Source organism: Pseudorca crassidens, chromosome 7 (assembly GCF_039906515.1).
Source record: "Pseudorca crassidens isolate mPseCra1 chromosome 7, mPseCra1.hap1, whole genome shotgun sequence".
In the NCBI taxonomy this organism is placed as follows: Eukaryota; Metazoa; Chordata; class Mammalia; order Artiodactyla; family Delphinidae; genus Pseudorca; species Pseudorca crassidens.
The window spans coordinates 4,131,258-4,152,955 of record NC_090302.1 but is presented as its reverse complement, the minus strand read 5'-3'; the positions used below and the strand labels follow the sequence as shown (position 1 = coordinate 4,152,955).

The 21,698-nt window shown below is 49.9% G+C and overlaps 1 protein-coding gene across 6 annotated transcripts in view; it reads right to left on the bottom strand.

Annotated features, from left to right (window-relative positions):
* Positions 1-1,295: 1,295 nt before the first annotated feature.
* AK8 (adenylate kinase 8) overlaps positions 1,296-21,698 on the bottom strand; it is a 134,597-nt gene continuing 114,194 nt past the window's right edge. For 5 of the 6 annotated variants that reach the window (XM_067742861.1, XM_067742864.1, XM_067742863.1 and 2 more), the window contains 2 exons: positions 2,749-2,829; positions 1,296-1,628 (listed from right to left, as the gene is read on the bottom strand). In XM_067742861.1, the coding sequence (XP_067598962.1) occupies positions 1,391-1,628; positions 2,749-2,829 (319 nt within the window). In that variant the 3' untranslated portion in view covers positions 1,296-1,390. Of the gene's footprint in view, positions 1,815-2,748; positions 2,830-21,698 lie in introns of all 6 variants that reach the window. The other variant, XM_067742862.1, reaches the window with a different exon arrangement.

The following is a 21,698-nucleotide window of genomic DNA, read 5'->3' as shown; positions in this document are numbered from 1 at the left end:
TTCTGTCGATGGAGGAAATCACCCAAGTATCCTTCTAATGAGGTAAAAAAAATGGTGGGGGGAGGGGCTCATGAAAGAGGATCAAGAGCTCTGTCAGCCTAAGATGTCACTGTCCTGTCCCTCCAGGAGCTCCTCCTGGTCCTGTGGGCTCTGGGGGACCCAGAGGGGCTATTTCCGTGGGAGGTGAAGGCAGGCCTTCCGAGGGGCTCCAGCACGTCTCAGGAAACAGCTAAGTGTGTCTAGAGCTGCCCTGACATGGCAACCACTCACCACATGTGGCCATTTACATTTTTTTCTTTTATATAAACTTATTTATTTTATTTTATTTTTTTGGCTGCGTTGGGTCTTCGTTGCAGTGAGTGGGCTTCTCATTGTGGTGGCTTCTCTTGTTGCGGAGCACGGGCTCTAGGCGTGCGGGCTCAGTAGTTGTGGCTCGTGGGCTCTAGAGCACAGGCTCAGTAGTTGTGGTGCACAGGCTTAGTAGCTCTGTGGCATGTGGGATCTTCCCAGACCAGGGCTTGAACCTGTGTCCCCTGCATTGACAGGCGGATTCTTAACCACTGCGCCACCAGGGAAGTCCCTACATTTTTTTTTTTTAAGCAAATTTACTTTTCCCACAGATCAATTTCCATTACCAAGGAAGTATTTAATTTTAATTTTTTTTTTTTGGCCGCACTGCTTGGCATGTGGGACCTTAGTTCCCCAGGCAGGGCTCGAACCCAGGCCCCCTGCATTGGAAGCGCGGAGTCTTAACCACTGGACCACCAGGGAAGTCCCCATTTACATTTAAATTCGCGAACATTAAGGACAATTTTTTTTTTTGGACAATTTTAAAAACATCTCAGTTGCAGTGGCCATGTTCCCCGCGCTCAGCAGCCACCTGCAGCTCGTGCCGTGTTGGACGGTCAGAGAGCATGGCCCTCATTCCAGAGAGTTCTACAGGACAGGCTGCTCTAGAGACAGCGGCTTTGGTAAACTGCATTTCCTGAGAGCACAGCATGTGCCAGGCTCCGTGCTGAGCACTTCACCACCATCATCCCGTTTAGTCCCAAAGCAACCCCGTGAGGCAGGGACTGTTGTTACCCCGTTTTAGTTGTGAGAAACGAGGGGCTCCGAGGATCGGGTGACAACCCCGGGGTGCACAGCATATTGATGCTGGAGCCACGACTCATCCCAGGTCTGACCTGGTCCGCAGCGCTCTGCTTGACTGCTCTCCGGGACTTTGCCTGTCCTGTGCTCCCAGACCCCCAAACGAGGCAACCTTCCGGCCGCCTCACCGTCAGGACACACGAGACTGCACTCCGCACTCTTTATTGGCTGAGTTTCCAGAAGGTCGGGGGAGAAGGGTTCACTTTGTTCCCCTGGGGGATGCTCCTTTGCTCTTAAGCCATCAGGGAACTTTCTTGGGCAGGGGATTAATGATCCCACTCTCTATGTATTCAAAGACCGTGTACGGGTCCTGGTCCCCGTTGAGGGTGATGGCCTGCCCATAGAACTCCTGCAGCTCAGCGGAATTCCTGTAGAACTGCTCCATTCTGAGCCTGATCTGCTCTTCAGAATCCTTTGGGCTCTGCAGGAGGCGGGCCTGGATTTCCATGGTCGGAGGTGGCTTGTACATGAGGTGGTACCTGCGAGAGGAGGGGAAGCAGGTGACCCCTGGTCCAGCTCAGAGGACAGGGCAGAAAGGGGCCCTCTGTCCTACGGCCGAGCAAGCTGGTCACCATCACCGCCGCCACCAAACATTTACTCTGCACCAGCTGTGTGCACACCCTCAGCTGGGTCCGGGAGCCGCAGACAGACCCAAAGCCCAGGCCCTGCCCAGGAGAGAAAAATGCAGATCAGTAATAGGACAGAACATAGTAATATACCGAGGACCGAATGCCTCTTTCTTTCATTCCCTTCCTTCCTTCTTTCTTCTCGTCTTCATTCCAAACGATATTTATCCGCTGCCGTGGACGCCTGGCACACGTTTGCTATTGACGACGCAGTGGCAGGCAAGGCAGTTGCCTCTGGCTTTATGGAGTCCAATGGGGGATGGGACATTATAACACCAAGTGTGAGCAGAGATGACGGGAAGTACCGCCGTCACTGCTGGAGCGACCCCAGGGGCATGGCCGCGTGAAGGTCATGGTACTTGACACGGGTCAGTGAAAAGATGTCCCCCAGCAGCAAGGCGACAGATCAGACCTATAGTTCAGGATAATCCTGGTATTTCCTTCGAGCCCCTCCTCACTCCCTACTGAGAAACGTGGTCTGGTGACCGAGAAACAGGGCCTTGATTACTGGGAAGATGGAAGCGTCTACCTCTTTGCAATCGCAGAGACTATACATTGGATTTCAGCACCAACACAGTGATTGTACTTGGTCAGATGCGGAATAGAACTCAGGATTTACCCCCGAGGCTGTGGGAGGGCTCGAAGGTGAACTGGTTCCCGAGGGGACGCGTCTGAACAGCAACCACATCTGGGATGTACTGTGGTCACAGCAGAGGCCTGGAGCGCCATTTCACCCGCTGAGCCCAGGACAGAGCCGGCGAAAATTTCAACAACTGCTGTGGAACCCCGGACATTAATTTTCTTGCTGCTCTTCCAGGAAAAGAGGGGCCGACAGGAAGCGCAGAGGAGCTATAGCTGGGGGAACCCCCTTTCTAGAGTCTTCTGTCAGTCGTCACTGGCGTCATCCCTGGAAACATCGGTCAGCTACGTGGGGAGAGGGGGTCCCTGGCGGGGCGTGGAGCCTGGCACAAACCTTTCTCCTGTGACAGGGTCGGTTCTTCTCAGGGTCAGCCGCTCAATGATGGAATCGTATGGCACGTTCAGGAAAAACACCCTACGAGGAAGAACAAGCACCATGGTCAGCTGGAGGGAACCGCAGGCTGCACTCGTCCGAGACCAGGGTGGGCAGCAGCCCCCGAGAGTGGGTGGAGCCTCGGTAGCCATCACTCAGGCTCGGGGTATCAGACTCTGGACGGTCACCTGGGAAAGATGCAGGCGCGGCCTCCCTGCCGAGGAAGCTCTCCGCACCCTGATTCAGGGACGGTGCCCAGCGCCCATCACTCCCGGGGGTAGGGGGGACTCTGGGGGGGGCATCACTCAGGTGAGCTTCGGGGAGCAGATGCGCCATCCTTGTGGCAGGACAGCGTGTTCTCTGGAGTCACACAGACTTGGGTTAGAATCTCACCTCCACCATGGACCTGCTAGGCGACCTTGGGCCACTAACACAAACCCTGTCAGACTCAGTTTCCTCACCAGCAAAATGGGTGCAGTGATAGTTGCTGGTGTTGAAGATGTAAGGAAAAGAAGCATGTGACAAGCTTAGTGCAGGGCTTCCTCACTTTCTCTTTCACAGAAGAGTCCTGGACCCAAGGGAGCAGGACCCTCAAAATCAACAGTCCCAGCAGAAAAGACACAGCTCTCACTTCTTATAACTCAGGACTCCGACTGGGCCTGCCTGAGAATCCATCTCCTGAACCCCTAGTTCAAATGGTTTAATCCCTTCCCTCTTTGGCGGTGGAAGTCTTTCTTTCTTTTCACTTTTTTATTTTTATTTTTTGCAGTACGCGGGCCTCTCACTGTTGTGGCCTCTCCTGTTGCAGAGCACAGGCTCCGGACGCGCAGGCTCAGCGGCCATGGCTCACGGGCCCAGCCGCTCCGCGGCATGTGGGATCTTCCCGGACCGGGGCACGAACCCGCGTCCCCTGCATCGGCAGGCGGACTCTCAACCACTGCGCCACCAGGGAAGCCCTCCTTTAAAACTTTTATTGGAGTAGAGTTGATTTACAGTGTTGTGTTACTTTCTGCTGTGCAGCAAAATCAATCAGTTATACATATACCCACTCTTTTTTAGATTCTTTTCCCATATAGGTCATTACAGAGTATTGAGAAGGGTTCCCTGTGCTATGCAGTAGGTCCTTATTAATTATTTATTTTATATAGAGTAGTGTGTACATGTCAGTCCCAATCTCCCAATTCATCCCACCTCTCCTTCCCCCCTTGGTAACCATCAGTTTGTTTCCTACATCTGTGACTCTATTTCTGTTTTGTAAATAAGCTCATTTGTACCATTTGTTTTAGATTCCACATACCAGAGATACACTACGATATCTGTCCTTGGGAAGCCTTTCTTTATATAAAACCTGAGGAGAGAGGCTCTCGATCAGGGCCGATGTTGCCCTGAGAAGCTATTTGACAACATGTTTGTGGCTGTCACAACGGGGGGCGGGGGGAGTGCTACTGGCGTCTAGTGGGTGGAGGCCAGGGCTACGGCTCAGCATCTCACTCTGTGTAGGACAGGCCCTACCGCAAAGCATTACCGCCCCGTGTCAGTCGGGAGGCAAATGGAACCGGTGGGAGGTGCCAGCGCTCTGGCTGGGGTCCGGCTGGGGGAAGCGGGTCGGGGTGAAGGACCAAGTGTTCTAGCTCTTCCCCACAGATCTAATCCAGGGCCTGTCTTCTGGCATCAAACCATCTCAGTTTGTTTGTTTTGTTTTGTTTTTTTGGTACGCGGGCCTCTCACTGTTGTGGCCTCTCCCATTGCGGAGCACAGGCTCCGGAGGCGCAGGCTCAGCGTCCATGGCTCACAGGCCCAGCCGCTCCACAGCATGTGGAATCTTCCCGGACCGGAGCACGAACCCACGTCCCCTGCATCGGCAGGCGGACCCTCAACCACTGCGCCACCAGGGAAGCCCTCAGTTTGTTTTTAAAAAAATAAGTTCTGGAATATTCTATGGCTCACTTACGGTTTATTCATTACTCTAATTAATTCATGCCTATGTTTATTGAGTGCCTGTTGTGTGCCAGGCTCTGCAGTGAGGCCCTGTGTTTACCAGCCCATCGTATGGGACTGAGACAGGACATTTAACAAGGTTGTCATCTCGGACATCAGCGTCCCATGACTGATGCAACTTCCACTGGGGACGACATCCGTGACAGCGGTAGCGGTGACAGCCTCACTGTGCACCCAACAGCTTGTTCATGTCACTTCCGAGGAAGTAAATTCAGGCGAAAAGCACCTCTAAGTGTAAGAGAAACGTACTCGGCGATTTCCCGCCTTCACAGGTGGGTGGGAGTCTTTTCAGGGCGGATCCTCTGTCTCCTCCTAAGTTAGTGAACAAGAAGCCTTCACCGGCATCCCAGGAATTCACCAGGTGTGTTGATCAGGCCGCCAAGAGGCCAAGCTTTAGTGGGTCCAGTGGCACATTGGTCCCCATGGGCCCTGGACCAGCCTCTTGGGCCCAGGTGCCACCCCTAGGGCCAGAGCCATGACCAGCCCCCAGCCAGTGTCCTGACACCCGGGAAGCACTCAGGAAAGGAAGGAATAAGTGAACAGGTGGCACACCATTCTAGTGCTCTATTTAAATACTCTCTCTGCCTCCTGACCGACTTTCCTCCATCCCAGCCAAAGAACTCAACCAACTGGTAGAGTTGAGAATGATGCTAAATTCCGGGGCTGGAAGGGGTCAGCGTTTCCCTAATTCCCGGGGACCAGGTGCATCAGAATCCCCTTGGGAGACTGTGACTCTGCTGCATGCCAACACCCTGGCCCAGAAATGCTGATTCAGCAGACATTGGAGGGCGCCCAGTATTCCCCCCTCCCCACCACCCAGTGCCTGGAATCCGCTGCCTTGGAGAACACCTGGGCCAGGCACTCTGGAAGGTCCTGTGACCCCTGGAAATTACACACAAACTATGGAGTACGTGTGATTTTTGGGAAGGGATAGATCCATGTTTCACAACAGATTCTCAAAAGGGTCCTGGTTCTTAAAAAGGGTTAGGTGTCACCGGTCTGAGTTTCACAGGGCAATGAAGGATGTGGCCACAGCCGACGTGAGGAGGTGGCAGAGCTGGGCCGCCCCAGATGCCACACTCTGTCTTCACACTGCTTCCTGGCGATTTTCCTGAGCCCCTCTGGGGAGCCACCCGCCCACTTATCCCTATGACTTGTTTGGAGTTATCTCATCCCCGGGCTGTGGGGCTGGGCATGAGGGAGGCCCAGGTGTGGCCAATTTGAGTGCCAGCTCCTCCTGGCCACAGAAGTTGGGTCAGGGTGCAGACTGATCGAAGCCAGGCCAATGAGACGCTGCCCCAAGGCTTGCCAGAGAGAAAGGAGCTTCACTTTTTCTGGGGCTGCTAAGCTGTTGGCACGGGAGCCTGGGGTTGCCTGGGGCCTGCACCCAGAGACAGCCTACCTGAGAATAAAGCCCACCCCGAGAGAGCAGAGAGATGGTGAGAGACACTGTTTGGGGCCCTGGATCAAGCTGTACCTGAAGCCAAACGCCCCTCAATGTTTCCCCGACATGAATACATAAATCTCTTTTGCATAAACCAGTTTGAGCTGCGTTTCCTGCAATTGTTATCCAAAGGCCATCTACTACATCTAGTCTCTCCACACCTGCTTCTGGAAAATGTGTAAATTAAAAAAAAAAAAAAAAGAGTCAAACATGAGCCAAATGCTCTCCTTCAAGACCAGCATCTCCCGGGCTTCCCTGGTGGCGCAGTGGTTAAGAATCCGCCTGCCAATGCAGGGGACATGGGTTCAAGCCCTGGGCCGGGAAGATCCCACATGCCGTGGAGCAACTAAGCCTGTGTGCCACAACTACTGAGCCTGCGCTCTGGAGCCTGCGAGCCACAACTACTGAAGCCCGCGCGCCTACAGCCCGTGCTCTGCAACAAGAGAGGCCACTGCAATGAGAAGCCCCCGCTGGCCGCAACTAGAGAAAGCCGTTGTGCAGCAACGAAGACCCAACGCAGCCAAAAATTTTAAAAAAGACTAGCGTCTCCCACTGACTTTCTTCTCGTTCTCTCTTTTTGCCCACACCGTTTGCTGAGGTTCACTTCTGCCCAGTTGCCAAGAAGCCCCTCGCTGGTAGCTGATGAAAGCTGCAGCCTCCCTTCCACGAAGTGAGCACAGCCTGGGGCGTGGGCGGGAGCCATGAAAACCCACCTCTTCCCCCGCGCACATTCTCGACAACGATCTCCATTCCCCACGTGCCTCGAAATAACAGCCCCCAAATAAAACATGCGAGATCAGGAGCGTCTGAACACCGGAGCACAGATGTTTCAATGTGCTTTCATCTCTTACACTCCAAACATGCCTGCCCCCCCCCCGCACCCCCAGAACTTGAGAGGCCCAACAGCAACACCAAAACGTGGCTGTCACCGCAGCTGGCGGCTGACGGTGCCGCTCCGGATGCCGACGCCAGTAGAAAGGGAGCCAGTTTGGAAATCCGTGATAATGGATGCTGCTTCACAAACAAAGGAGCCCCCGTTGAAAGATTTTTAACCCAGCATATCAAGATCGCTTGTCGTCATTCAAGGGAATGGCTTGTGAAAGGCTGGCGAGATCAGAAGCGCAAAGGACACCAAATTGGTACTTGAAACACGTCGCTGGGAAAAGCCTCGCTGGGGAGGAGCTGTGCTTCCACACTGGAAGCTTCTGATTAGCCAGGCTCACGGCGACCTGGTGCCACAGCCAGGTGGCGGGGAGAGCGGGGAGCCTAGTCAGCTCTGCTGCCCTGTGCGTGCCCCACCTGCCGGTTTTGGGTATCATTTACAATAACAGCTAGGAAAGACAGAATGTGAAAGCAAAGAATATTCAAAGCAGGGCGCACCGGGCAGAGACACCCCTGGCATATGTGCTTGGGTTCACCAGGGCAGGGAGCTACGCCTGCCTTGGGGTTTGCAGAATTTCAGGCTGGTGGCTGCCTCAGGAGGGAGCTGGAAGGTACCTCTAATCCCTCACTCCTCGCTCCTGGACCAGCAGCAAAAGTACCAGCCCCACCACCCACCCACTGAATCAGAGTCTAGAGGGATGTGTGTGCACACCGAGGCTGCAGAAGTGCCGCTCTGATCGCGTGTCTCCCAGATCTGCCTGGTGTTGGGGACCATCTGCAGGGCTTGTCTAAAACACAGATTCCGACCTGAGACTAACACACGGTTGTAAATCGTCTATTCTTCAAAAAATAATTATTAAAAAACAAAACAAAACAAAACATTCCAGGCAGCCCTCCCAGAGCTACCAAGACGAAACCTCCACGGGAGGGGCTGCGGGACCTGTATTTGTAAGTCAGCAGCTCAGGTGATCCTCCTGCTCAGGCAGGTATGGGAAGCATGGCTGTTATCCCAGGTCTCACCTTGGCCAAACCTTGGAACCGGAAGGGGAGCTTTGAGAATACTGAGGCCTGGGCCCCACCCGTAGGGATTCTGCTATAATTGGCCCAAGGGGAGGCCTGGGAGTGGAGATTTTTAAAAGCTCCCCAAGTGATTGTTGTATGCAGCCAACTTTGAGAACCACTGCTCTGATTCAATCGCTCCGTGTACAAGATGGGGAAACTGAGTCCCAGAGAGGAGAGGGCTCACACACTGTCACCCAGGGCACTGATGACAGACAGTGAATGACAGCGGGGAGCTCCTGACCCACCCCCATTATGACCCCTCTGACCATACTGCCTGGGGCTCTGTCTGGGGAGCAAAGGAAGCCTCTTCCTCAAAGGCCTTGAAGCTTACCCCCTGCTCCAGAGCTAAACTCACTGGGGACAGAGGGATAGAATTTTCTCTGGACCCATGGATAGATTTGATAAATTGAGAGATATGACATCTAAGAACTGGCTTTAAATAAATATGATGTCCCGTTCTGTCCAGAGGCAGGGGTCTGCCCTTATTAGCCTCTTGATCTCAACCAATAAGTCTCTACTCTGTGCAAAACTCCATACAAAGCACCATGATGTAACTACAATGAGATACCACTTCACACACAGCAGAGTGGTTATTATCAAAAAAACAGCAAAGGGACTTCCCTGGGTGGTCCAGTGGTTAAGACACCGTGCTCCCGAGGCAGGGGGCCTGGGTTCGATCCCTGGTCAGGGAACTAGATCCCGCGCGCGCCAACGAAGGTCCCGCGTGCCGCAACTAAGACCCGGCGCAGCCAAATAAATAAATATTTTAAAAAACAGCAAATAACAAGTGTTGGCTGGTGAGACTGTGGAGAAAGTGGAACACTTGTGCATTGCTGGTGGGAATGTAAAATGGTGCAACAAGTGATCCAGCTATTCCACCTCTGATATATACCCAAAATAAGGGAAAGCAGAAATTGGAACAGATATTTGCACACCCAAGTTCACGGCAGCATTAGTCACAACAGCCAAAAGGCAGAAATAACCCAAACGTCCATCAGTGGACGACTGGATAAACAAAACGTGACATACACTCACAATGGAATATCATTCAGCCTTAGAAAGGAATGAAATCCTGACACCTGCTACAACGTGGATGAACCTTGAAGACATTACACTAAGTGAAATAATCAGACACAAAAGGGTAAGTATTATATAATGGCATTTATATGAGGTACCTAGATTAGTCAAATTCATAAAGACAGAAAGCAGAATGGTGGGGGAATTTCCTGATGGTCCAGTGGTTAGGACTCAGCGCTTTCACTGCAGGGGACCCGGGTACGATCCCTGGTGAGGAAACTAAGATCCCGCAAAGCCAAGCAGCTCAGCCAAAAAACAAAAAGAATGGTGGGAGCCAGGGGCTGGGGGGAGGGGAAATTTGGAGTTGTTGTTTAGTGGAGATGGAGTTTCAGTTTGGGAAGATGGAAAAGTGCTGGAGATGGATGGTGGTGACAGTTGCACAAGGAGAATGTACTTAGTACCACTGAACTGTACACTTAAAAGTACTTAAAATAGGGGACTCCCCTGATGGTTCAGTGGTTAAGACTCCAGGCTTCCACTGCAGGGGTGCGTGGGTTCGATCCCTGATCGGGGAACTAAGAGTTTACATGCTGTACGCATGGCCAAAAAAAAAGGTTAAAATATTAAATTTTATGTTATGCATATTTTCTCACAATAAAAAATAAGCACAACGGTGTGGTTAATAGACATTATGATGAAGGTAGGAGGAGGGGTGGATTTCTAGCCTTGAATAAGTTTACAATTTAATGAGGTTCTTAATATGCATATGTATACAAATAAATGGATGGACCAGAAAATATGAACCTATAATAGTACTAATTCCATACTAATTATAAGGCCAATGCTATACATACTCAGAAAATAGAAAAGGAAAGAATAGAACTTAATTAATTAGGCTGCCTTTCCCTGATACCAAAAACCAGACAAAGACACTACAAGAAAACTATAGACCAATATCCCTCATGAATACAAGATGCAAAAATACTCAATAACATATTAGCAAATTGAACCCAGCAATACATAAAAAGAATAATACATTACAATAAATGGGGTTTAGCCTAGTAATGAAAATCTGGCTCGATATTTGAAAATCAATCAATATAACCATATTATTAGACTAAAGAAGAAAACTGTATAATCATCTCAATAGATGTAGGAAAGCATTTAACACAATTTTATATCAATTCCTGATAAATATTCTAAGCAAACTAGAAATAGAAGGTAACTTCCTCCTCAGTCTAATAAAAGGTATTTACCAAAAAACTACAGCTAACATCAAGACTGAATGCTGGGTTTCTCTGGTGGCGCAGTGGTTGAGAATCCACGGGTTTGACAGGGGTTCGAGCCCTGGTCTGGGAAGATCCCACATGCCGCGGAGCAACTAGGCCCGTGAGCCACAACTACTGAGCCTGCGCATCTGGAGCTCGTGCTCCACAACAAGAGAGGTCGCGACAGTGAGAGGCCCGCGCACCGCGATGAAGAGTGGCCCCCACTTGCTGCAACTAGAGAAAACCCATGCATAGAAACAAAGACCCAACACAGCCAAAATAAACAAACAAATAAATAAATAAATAATTTGAAAAATAATAAATAAATAAATAAAAGACTGAATGCTTTCCCCTTAACATTGGGAACACAGCAAGGACGTCCGTTTTCACAACTCCTATTCAACATCTTACTGGAAGTCCTGGATAGTGCAATATATCGAGAAAAGGAAATAGCAAGCATACAAATGGAAAGGGAAGAAATAAAACTGTGTTATTTGCAGATGACACGATCATCTAATTCAAAGCCCCAAAGAATCATCAAAAAGGTCACTATAACTAATAAGTACGTTTAGTGAATTCACAGACTACAAAACCAATAAACAAAATATAAACCAACTTTTCAAGACACTAGCAATAAACAACTGGAAACGGAAATTTTAAAGTACCATTTACTATAATATAAAAATGAAATACTTAGGTATAAAGCTAACAAAATATGTATAAGATCTGTCTGATGAAAATTACAAAACACTGGTGAAAGAAACCAAAGACTTAAATACATATGGGGAGCTATACCATGTTCATGGACTCAGAGACTCAATAGTGTTAAAATGTCAATCCTACTAGATCTGCAGATTCAATGCAATTCTAATCAAAATTACAAGAAAGTGTTTTGAAAATTCCACACAAGTTAATTCTCAAATTTATATGGAGCGTTTTTCTGGAAAAGAATTAGAATCACTAAAACACGTTGAAAAAGCAGAGCAAATTGATTTCAAGGCTTACTACAAAGCCACAGTAGTCAAGACAGTATGAGTGTTAGTGAAAGGCTAGACACAATGGATTAAAGAGTCTGGAAGTTGACTCATACAAATATGACCAATCGCTTTTCAACAAAGCTACCAACACAATCCAATGGAGAAAGATGGTTTTTTCACCCAGTGTTGCTGGAATAATTAGACGTCCATATGCAAATAATGATAATAATAATAATAATCTTGACCCATACCTCACACCATACACAAAATTTAAATCAAACTGGATCACGAACCTAAATAGAAACCTGAAACAATTAAACTTCTGGAAGAAAATCTCTGTGACTTTGGGTTAAAGAGTTCCTACATATGACACCAAAATCATGACACATAGATTTTTAAATTGATAAATTAGATTTCATTAGAAATCTAAAAATTAAAGACTTCTGCTCTTCAGAAGACCTTAAGAAAATGAAAGAGATGCCATAGACTGGGAGAAAATAACTATGAAGTCTATACCTGATAAAGGATTTGCAACCAGAGTACATACAAATGTGAATTACACGCACAACTAATGACATAAAGGAGGACGCACAAATAGATCCCTTAGTACCTTGTGTTTCCAAATTTGATGTTCAAATTGGGAAAGTCTGGTCCAGGAAAACAGTTTCCTGAAAATGGCTCAAACGACTCCTCCTTCCCCAGTTCCTTCAAAGCCCGGAAGGAAGGCAGCGGAATTACCCACGCTTTAAACCAAGACTCAGCCTCTGCCACGCGGAGCCCTTTTTCGGGGCTGGAGCGTAGGCAGCAGTGGCTCTCAAGCTTTGATGTAATCAAGGGGTCTTCTCTCAAAGGGGAACTTTGCCATGACTGCCACTGAAGCAAGGAAACAGAGAGAAAGGAGAGCCACCAAGAAAAAAGGCAAAGTGACACTGTGCAGTAGAATGGTCTGCTCACCTTTAAAACGTCTGCCCCTGACACATCAGAGAGGTGAGGCAACATCAAAGCTATTGCAAAATAGTCCTCACATGACTGCAACAAGTGGGGCCGTTGGATAGCACAAAGCAGGAGTAACCATTGTTATGGACGCCTCAGGACAAGGTCTCCGCCTAGTCCAAGGGCAGGGAGAGGCCGCGTTGTGTCTAGAGGTGACTGCATTTGGGGACGGCAGTGAGGGATGGGCAAGCTGTTAGAGGACTCTAATGGGAATGATGAACGGAGAAAGATGGTAGGACTTGGGAGAGAGTGGTTCGAGGCAACAAGTGAATTACGCACAGACTATCAAAAAAACAAAAAATAAGAACTGGGTCAGCTGCAGAAGGCTCCACACCTCTGAGTACACTGTGGGAGGAGCTGTCTGAGGACAGGGGCTGGGCTGCCTTGTCTGTGCTGCAACCTTCGTGCGGGGATGCGGGGAGGGCTGAATAAACGTGCAGCGAATGAGTGGATTAGCACATGAGGGAACCAGCTGTGATGCCAGGCAAGGCCCTATTCCATCTCACAGGGACGGCCCCGTCAGCTCTCTGGGATCGGCCCCCGGGTCCACCCAGCCACAGGTGCAGGCTGATTCCCGTCACAGAATGCGACGCTGGACAGAGTTTGGAGGCAAGGCCTCCCTGGAGACCGGAAAAGTCCCCGGCCACAGTTTTAAATTTTTTACTATGTATCTTTTTTACTCTGACAAGAGTACAATTTGAAAACAAAAGGCCAAACGTCTCAACCTCATTTTAAACCCCTGCGCAGCATGCCTCCTGCCCTCAGGTAGCCGCTGCAGGGTCCCCTCCCCGCCCGCTCCCCACTCCTTCAGAAAACAAGGCTCCCACTGGCCATTTCTTGTTTAAAACTGTGCATAATTGATAATGGCAAATCTACACGGCCCACCTCTAAAATCTCTCCAGGGGCAGGAAGAACAGTCTCCACGACTGTCATTAAGTGGGAAATTAACAAGCACGCCTGGCGGTTCAGCACGCGCTGTGCAAAGTGCCCCAGTCCGGTGTAAGGAGAATGACCCCAGGTTCAAATTCCTGCATAATCCGTCTCCATCTGAGAGTCCTTGAAACATTTCTGCCTCCATCACCACTGGGAAGAAAGAGAATAATTCCTCTGTACACGGCCACCCAGACACTTCCTAGATGATCATGAAATGCACATCATTGGAAGTCAGAAAGTTCTGCAAACTTTTCCCAAAGAGAAAGGCAGATGAGCTTAAGGCAAAAAAAATGACAGTGGACAAGTGGAAAGCAAGCTAGAGCTACACTCCAGGACTAGCCAGTCTCTGCCAACTCGGGGCGCCAGCTATACCAGTGGCTCTCAGACTGGACGTGTGTGGACACAGGAGGACTCTAAAAATTCTGGCTTCCCCCGGGTCCAGGCAGGCCCGGTGTCCAAACTCTGGCAACACTGCCCTCTCCCCGCATCTCTCGTGCCCACACAAGGTCAGCAAGTCAGCCATCAGTGCAGGGCAATCACCTGGGCGGGGCCAAAATGGCTCTCAGGGGCCACTGGGCACCTACACTCATCACTGCCTTTCCCTCGGTCGTCCTTCAGCTCCGTGTCTGTGTTTGAGGGGGCCTGGCTCACCACCCAGCTGGTGTTCTTCTGTGTGAGAAGTTCCTGTGTGTTCCTGGAAACCCGTCTTCCCTGTGCAGTAGCCAGAAGCACCTTCTATCTTGCGCTCAGAGCACCTGCAGCCGCACCAGCACCTGGCTGCCTTGGGTTCCCTCCTGACAGTGGGAACACAGATCAACGCTGGTCAACCGTGACGCATGCCGGCGTGGACACCAGTTCAGTCCCGAAAGGACGACTGGGCTGGTGAACATTCTGTCAGTGCCCCGTGGTCTGGCCGACACGTGGACGCTCCGTCGGATCCGCCGCTTCAAGAGAGAATTTGTGTCTCAGCTGTAAGGGGCAGGGTCAGCTGACAGCCTCCAGCTGTAAATATCTTCCAGGGACTTGAACCCTATGTTCTTTTTTTTTGTTTTTAAACATAGCTACTGAGATATAATTCACCCCCCTAAAAGCATACAATGCAGTTCTTTTTAGTGTATTTACAGCGTGTGCAACCGTCAATGCGATATAAGTTTGGGAGATTCTCATCACCCCCAAAGGAAACCCTGCACCCGTGAGAAGGCTGTCCCCACCCCCCCGCTCCCAGCCCCTGGCAACTGCCAGTCTGCTTTCTGTCTCTGCGGATCTGCCTCATCTGGACACGTCATACACATGGAATCACACAATGCGTGGCCCTCCAAGTCTCCGTTTAGGAAAATTAAGGAAAAAAAAAAAAAAGAGGACCTCACAAGGTCGTTTTAAAAGTTAAACATAATAGTGCATATAAAGTGCTTAATGCGTAATAACAACATAGAATATCCACGTGGCCCTACATGCCGGGCATCCTGCATTTAGCCTAATGTCTTGAAGGTTCATCCCCACTGTAGCATGTATCAGAACTTCATTCCCTTTTATGGCCAAATGGTGTCCCAGGGTATGGACAGACCAGATTTTGTTTATTCATGCACCGACTGATGGACCTTTTAACCCAAGCTTTTGAGCAAGGTCACATTCTTCTGGGGTGGCCCTCGGCCAGTGAATGAGCACGGACGGGTACCAGGGCCTGGCCACTTCTGCCCCACACAGCCCTCCCTCAGGAGGTCCCTGCTGGGCCAGTGGAGTCTGGGTCAGCCTGCCTCCTGATCCCATGGCTCCCCCTGCCCCATCCTGCTTCATCCCTTTTCCTGGCTCAGCTCTTACCTGCTCACAAAGCCTTTTCCACCCCATGACTGTCTCAGCCTCTGCTTCCAGGAGAACCCAACCTGCGACATGTGCCCTGAAAGGCACCAGGAGGCTTAAAGTATTCGGTCCCATTAATGTGAACACAACTTCCTGTTTGCATGCCCATCCTCCACCAGGCTATCATCTGTGAGGCAGGGACCAGTGCATTCGTGTGGCAGTGGAGAAGAGGGGACTGGCTTGGACATGGGTTCTGAGGTCAGAAAGACCTGGGTTCAAATTCCAGCGCCACCTTCTGGCCCACTGTGGGACCAGCCATTTTTACCCTCCAAGTCTCCATACGTGAGGATTAAAAAAAAAAAAGTACCTTGCAAAGTTATTTTAAGGATTAAATATGAAAATCCATACAAATTGCTTAGTGTGTGATGATAAGACAAAATATCTATGGGGCCTACATGGCAGGCAGTCTTCTAAGACTTGACCTACCTTAGGTCATAACTCCTCATTGTGACCTTACAAGGGGATTATTATTATGTCCATTATAGCATGTGAGAAAACTGAGGGACAGAGAGATTCAACCTGCCATAGTGCCCCAGCTAGAAAGTGGCCATGATGGTTAATTTTGTATGTCAACTTGAATAGGCCATAGGGTACCCAGATATTTGGACAAATATTATTCTGGGTGTATCTGTGAGAGTATTTTTGGACGAGATTAACATTTAAATTAGTGGAATACAGAAGAAATTAATACAATATTTTAAATCAACTATACTTCAATAAAATAAATTAACAAAATTAATTAGTGGAATGAATGAAGCAGATTGCCCTCCCTAATGTGGGTGGGCCTCATCCAATCAGTTGAAGGTCTAAATAGAACAAAAAGGCTGACCCTCTCCCGAGTAAGAGAGAATTCCTCCTGTCTGCTTGCTTTTGAATTGGGACATTGGCTTTCTCCTGCCTTCAGATCTAGTGGGGTGGAGGTGGGATCGACAAGCTCATGTACCCCATCCTCAAGGCTCACTGGACCCCACTTCAGCCTTCCTGCCTTTTGGCCCTTCCTGGGGCTCCTGCTTTCGGACTCACCCCACAGATCTTGCAGCTTGTCAGTCTCCATAACCACATGAGCCAATTCCTTACGATGAATCTTTCTCTACATATAATACACATCCATTGGTTCTATTTCTCTGGAGAACTTTGCCTAACACAGTGGTGGAGCCAGGATGCAAACGCAGGCAGCCGGCTCCAGTGTCCGTGCAGCTGAGCACAGCACACCATCATGAATCTGCTGAAAGATGGAGGAAGGAAAGAAGGAGGGAGGGAGGCGGGGAGGGAAGAAGGAAGGGGAGAGGGAGGGAGGGGGGAGGGAGGGAGGGAGGAAGGGGAGAGGGAGGGAGGAAGGGGAGAGGGAGGGAGGAAGGGGAGAGGGAGGGAGGAAGGGGAGAGGGAGGGAGGAAGGGGAGAGGGAGGGAGGTCTTGGCGTCCACTGCTCAGCGCAAACCCCAAACCTCAAATCCCAAATGTGTGGCCCAGCTTCAGCTCTCTGGGCTGAGCTGCAGAGTCAGCTGGAGTCAGAGCCACCTTCCTCTGCTTTAAGCAGATCAACTGGAAGGGCTGTGGGGCAGGAGATGGGCAGATGCTCTGGCAAGGGGGCCTCCACCATGTGCTTTCCTCTCAGCCGCCCTGCTACCGGGCGCGCATCCCAGGCGCTGCTCCAGGAGCAGGAATTCGCTTCAGGGACCAGAGAGCAGGGTGCGCAAAACCTGGACCCTTGGACCGCCTGGGAAACAAGTGCACTCACCTCGTTGCCGCTCCCCGGAAAAGGGAAGCCGAGGGAGGGGGAGGGGAATTAATTTCGAGGTTTCCTTTCCCAGAGCCAGTCTCCCTCAGTGACAAATGGCACATGAAGACCTGTCCTGGTGAAGAGTTACATAAGCATGTCCCGGCCACCATCCGAATCTCCACTCTTGACTTTTCCACTCTATTTTTTTTAATAAGGTGCTGCAGAGAAGCTTTTGCTTTAACCCTTTCCACAGCTGGAGATTTCCTCAATGAACCTCTCTAGCGAAAAGCATTTTACTTCTTGGCTTCAATTTTTAACCCTTTGCCGCTCATTAATCTCCTCCATCACCATCATCACCTTCATTGCAAACCTTTCTATACTTACTACGTGCCAGGCACCTGCACTAATAAGCATATTACACATGTGTGTTGTGCCATTTAATCCAAGTAAGGTCCTGTGATCCTGCCCATCTCCAGGGTGAAAAAACTCAGGCTCCCAAGAGGTTAAGTGCTGCCTCCAGGCTGGGCTCCAGGTCCAGCTGCCTTTAGGTCACTCTTTCACTACCTTCCTACGTGTAAAATAACATCACTTGTTCCCTGCAGCTGTTGGAACATCCCTGAAGTCTCTGGTGAGAATCAGAAAGTGGGAAAGGGACCGACCCTGAAGCAGTTTAGGAGGGGAGCGAGTGGGGTGAGGTCCACACTGTCCATGCATCCCAACCTCAAGTTTCACTGAACCCCACCTCAGACTCCTTCGGGCCAAAGTCACCACCTCATCTGTGTCCTCCATCACCTGACCGATGGCTCCCCAGCCGCTGGGACGCCCGCCTCAGTTTGTCTCCCTGGGGACGCCGTGCACAGTTGCCTCTCAGGGTTAAAGATAAATAATGTGGATTCCAAAAGATCCTTCATCCCCAGTCGCAGCTGTCTTGCCTAAGGATTCCACCACTGTGTTTGTTAAACCCACACTTTAATTACTCCAAAATTATGTTAAAACCTTGCATAAATATTGCAGTGACATCTTCCAAAGAATTTCATTACAGCAAGTTGGGCTGCTGCCAGAGCTTCGGTTAAAAAGTAAGAGGAGAACAGACACATGCAGAAAAGATACTGTTTTCAAGATAAAAAGGCAGGGAGGTCATCCTTTGTCAGATCACCCAGGTGTCAAAGAGAAACAGACTCTCCCATTTCACAGACTGAAAGGGGAAAATGCCCTTCGGCCCTCCCACCTAATAGGTTTTACTTCTCGAAAAACCTAAATCTGATTAAATATTAATAACCAGTGGTATTAATTAAGGGGGAAAAGTCCATCAAGAGAACCCCAATATGTTTACAGTGTCCCCAGGAAACTGGGGAAATTCACAATCAAGTGTGTAAATGTTCTAAAAAAGGGTCCTGAATATTTTATGAATATTTGTCATAAAACAGAAATAATAACCACTGTGCAGAGCTATTAGAATTAATATTTATGCTGCCCGCCATGAAATATTCATGGGGACAGAGAAAGGGGGGGCTGTAAGACAAGAATTAATTTACATTGGGCTCGGTTTACCCGCTGGCTTGATGTTTAAAGACGGTTGACAAGCCTTCGGATGAATCCGCCAGTCACTTCCCGAAGCAGCCAGTGGAGTGGAGGGGGTGGGGACGGGTCCGGGCTGCTGACAGCTCACAGATTGAGTTTCTGACAGCCCTTAAAAAACCTAAACGGCCCCCCACCTTTTTTTCCTTCTTCCATTGCCCAAGGCGCTCTGTTCTGCCACCGCGCATCCGAGCTCCCCTTCCATCTGCTGAAATTAACGAATTAATGAGCGCGACCCGCTTTACAGCGGGGCCCTATGAATGTTTACAGGCGATTAAATTATAATGCGGGGCGGCTGTATAATTCATGAACCAATTAAAGGAAGTGTTAGTTGATTTGATGGGATGAGGACGTACAAAATGCATTTAACTAATGGGGAGCCACGGGCTGCGAGGGCCGGCTCCCTCTCTCTCGGATTACGCGGCTAATTGCCGCGCTTTATGGGGCTGTCACTGATAGCCATGCATATTTCATCGTTCTCAAATACTTCAATTGTGTGCGTCCGTGTCGCGGCTGTAATATGGAGAAGCCCGGCCAAACTTGGCTGTAGTTACAGCGGCCGGGCTGCGACGGAGGCTGGAAACCCGAGCCGGGGCATCGGGTGTCTCCTGCCATTAGGTGATTAAAAGGGCTCAGCGTAGGATCGCCTTTGCTTTTACTGACAATTGCGATGCTGGCTTCAGGACGGTGGCCACACCAGGGCCCTGACCCCCTTTTCTGCGGGGGAGGGGGGAGGGGAAGTCCACAGCCGCTGTATTGTTCCCAGCACGCCCACGTCTAGAGTTCAGGGGTCCCTTGGGTCACCCAGAGGGCCCAGTGTCCCCCAGGGCAGTTCACCAGGGACGCATCCTGAGCTAAGGGTTTCCTCCAGGCCCGACTTTGTCCGTCGGCACAAGGTAGCTGCTCAGGGTTTCATTATTCGCAGTTGGGGGCAAACTTGGACCCATCGTGAAGCTCTGCCATCAGCACGCTGCCGTGTGCTTGGAAGGAAATCGCAGACAAGAGGAAGCCTATTCTGCTGCTCCGGAAGAGAGAACTCGAGTCCACGGCTCTGGGCCTGAAGGGCAGGGAGAACGCGGCCCAGCGGGTGCCTGGTTCTGAGAGACGCCACCTTCATGCCCACCATCCCGGTTCACTCTTCGAGGCCTGGGCGAGCGCCCCCCAATGCACCCCAGACCATCAGAGCTCTGCCTCAAGGGTCTGCTGCTCTCAGTAGCCTGGCCAACTGGCCGGCCTCTGAAATGGCTCCGCTCTCTCCCCTGGCTTCTAAGTCTGGATTTCACGGGCGCTAAACACACGTGCGCACGTGACACACACACCCCTAAAATAAATGATTTAAAAACCCTGGGGTTCATATCTTCAATCCCCCGGTGTATGCCTGAGAAAGAATTTCTTCTGCTTCCACTTTTGGCACCCAGAGCTGGGAGGAGAGACTGGCCAGCGGCCAGAGCTGCACTCTCAGATCAACGCTCACATGCTTTCTCCACATCCGCGCTCGAGAGCTTTGTGACCCTGGGCAAGCCTCAGGCTCTCTGGCTCCATGATGGGGATGGGGTAGAAGAGACTCGGCCCCACACTTAGGGTTGGGTCCGGCAAGTAATAACAGCCCACGTTATTTCAGCCGATATTATTATCGTGTGATATTAGAGATTCTAACTTATGCAAGTAGGGAGGCCCATCTCACCACTTTTCTCCTCCGCAATGCACATCGTGGTCAGGGTCGGCCTCCACCCCCCAGTTGCACATGAATGCTCCGCTGTCCACTGAAGTGACTGCTGGTCTATCAGAAGGCCCAAGGAGTCAGCAGACCCTCCTCTTACAAGCACGGGGTGTCTCTTTGACTAGATCCAGGTGGAAAGGCTGCGGGAAGCGAGGGACCACAGGTAAGAAGAGCACCCAAACGGCTGCCACTTCAAGGATGGAGGAAGGGCCAATGGCAAGCTAACAGAAAGTAAGTTAACTCGGCCTAAATTATCTCCTTGCAACCTACACTTAAAGAGCAATGGGTAGTCCAGGTGGATTTAATGCGTTCTGGTTTAAAAGAAAACGAAAGTGTCATTCATCAAGTGCTTACCGTGGGCAACCAACTGTCCTACCTATTTTGCAAACATGACCTTATATCATCTTGCGAGGTAAACAGTAGGATCCTCAGTGCACAAACGGGGAAGCTGAGGCACAGGGCAACCGACCATCTTGGAATTTCTTCCAAGCAAATACTTGTGTTGACATTGGTGAAGAGGCCAAGACACACTCTTAAATTTAAAACAAAAAGTTATATAATAACATATATTATATGAGCCTGTTTAACAAGAGAAGTAAATCTAGAAGGATGTACACCAAGCTAGCCATAATGTTTATTTTGCGGGGAGGGAGTGGGGCAAAAGGGGACTTTTTGCTTTATATATATCTGCTTTTTTTTTTACAATGAGAATGTATTATTTCTACAATTAGGAAAAACGCTAATTATACAATAACAAGAAAAAGCTAATTTTTAAAAAGGGAAATTATCGATTTTAAGCTAAGGACCAGCATGATGGTGCGAACGCATATGCGTGGACCAGGTTTTCTTGTGCCCACAATGTACAGAGTTATAGTTTAATGGGTCCAGGCACCAGCCTGACACCCTGACATCATCATGGAGTCAGCACGTCATTTCACAAGAGCGGGCAGACTGGAGACAGGACACCACAGATGGTGGCCACCGAGAGCCACAGTGAGATGAATCTGTGTGTAGACCACACTGCTCACCTAATCTCCCACGTGCCCAGGTGTCAGAGGGGCCAGGTGAGAAAATAGCTCAGTGCAAACCAATGCCTCTGCTTTAGGAGAATCAACTTATGTTCATTCGTTAAACAAATATTGACCCAGTCCCTCCTGTGTGCTAGTCACCCACTGTCCCAGGTACCACGGACCTAGCGGTGAACGAGCCAGACACAGTCCTGTCCTCACAAAGCTTCCAAGGTGTTCTCGTATACATACAAACAAAGATTTCCTGCTCTTGGCACTTGGGTTTGGTTCTGCTATTAAAAGATTAAAACATGTAGTATGAAAAGACCAGTTGGCAACCAACACAGAGATGAGATGCACAAGGTATTTGGCAAACGTGGTTCAGGCAAGGCGGGTGAAGCACACCCTAATGTCTTAAGTGAATAATTTTCCAATGAAATGGCTGTTGTTAATCA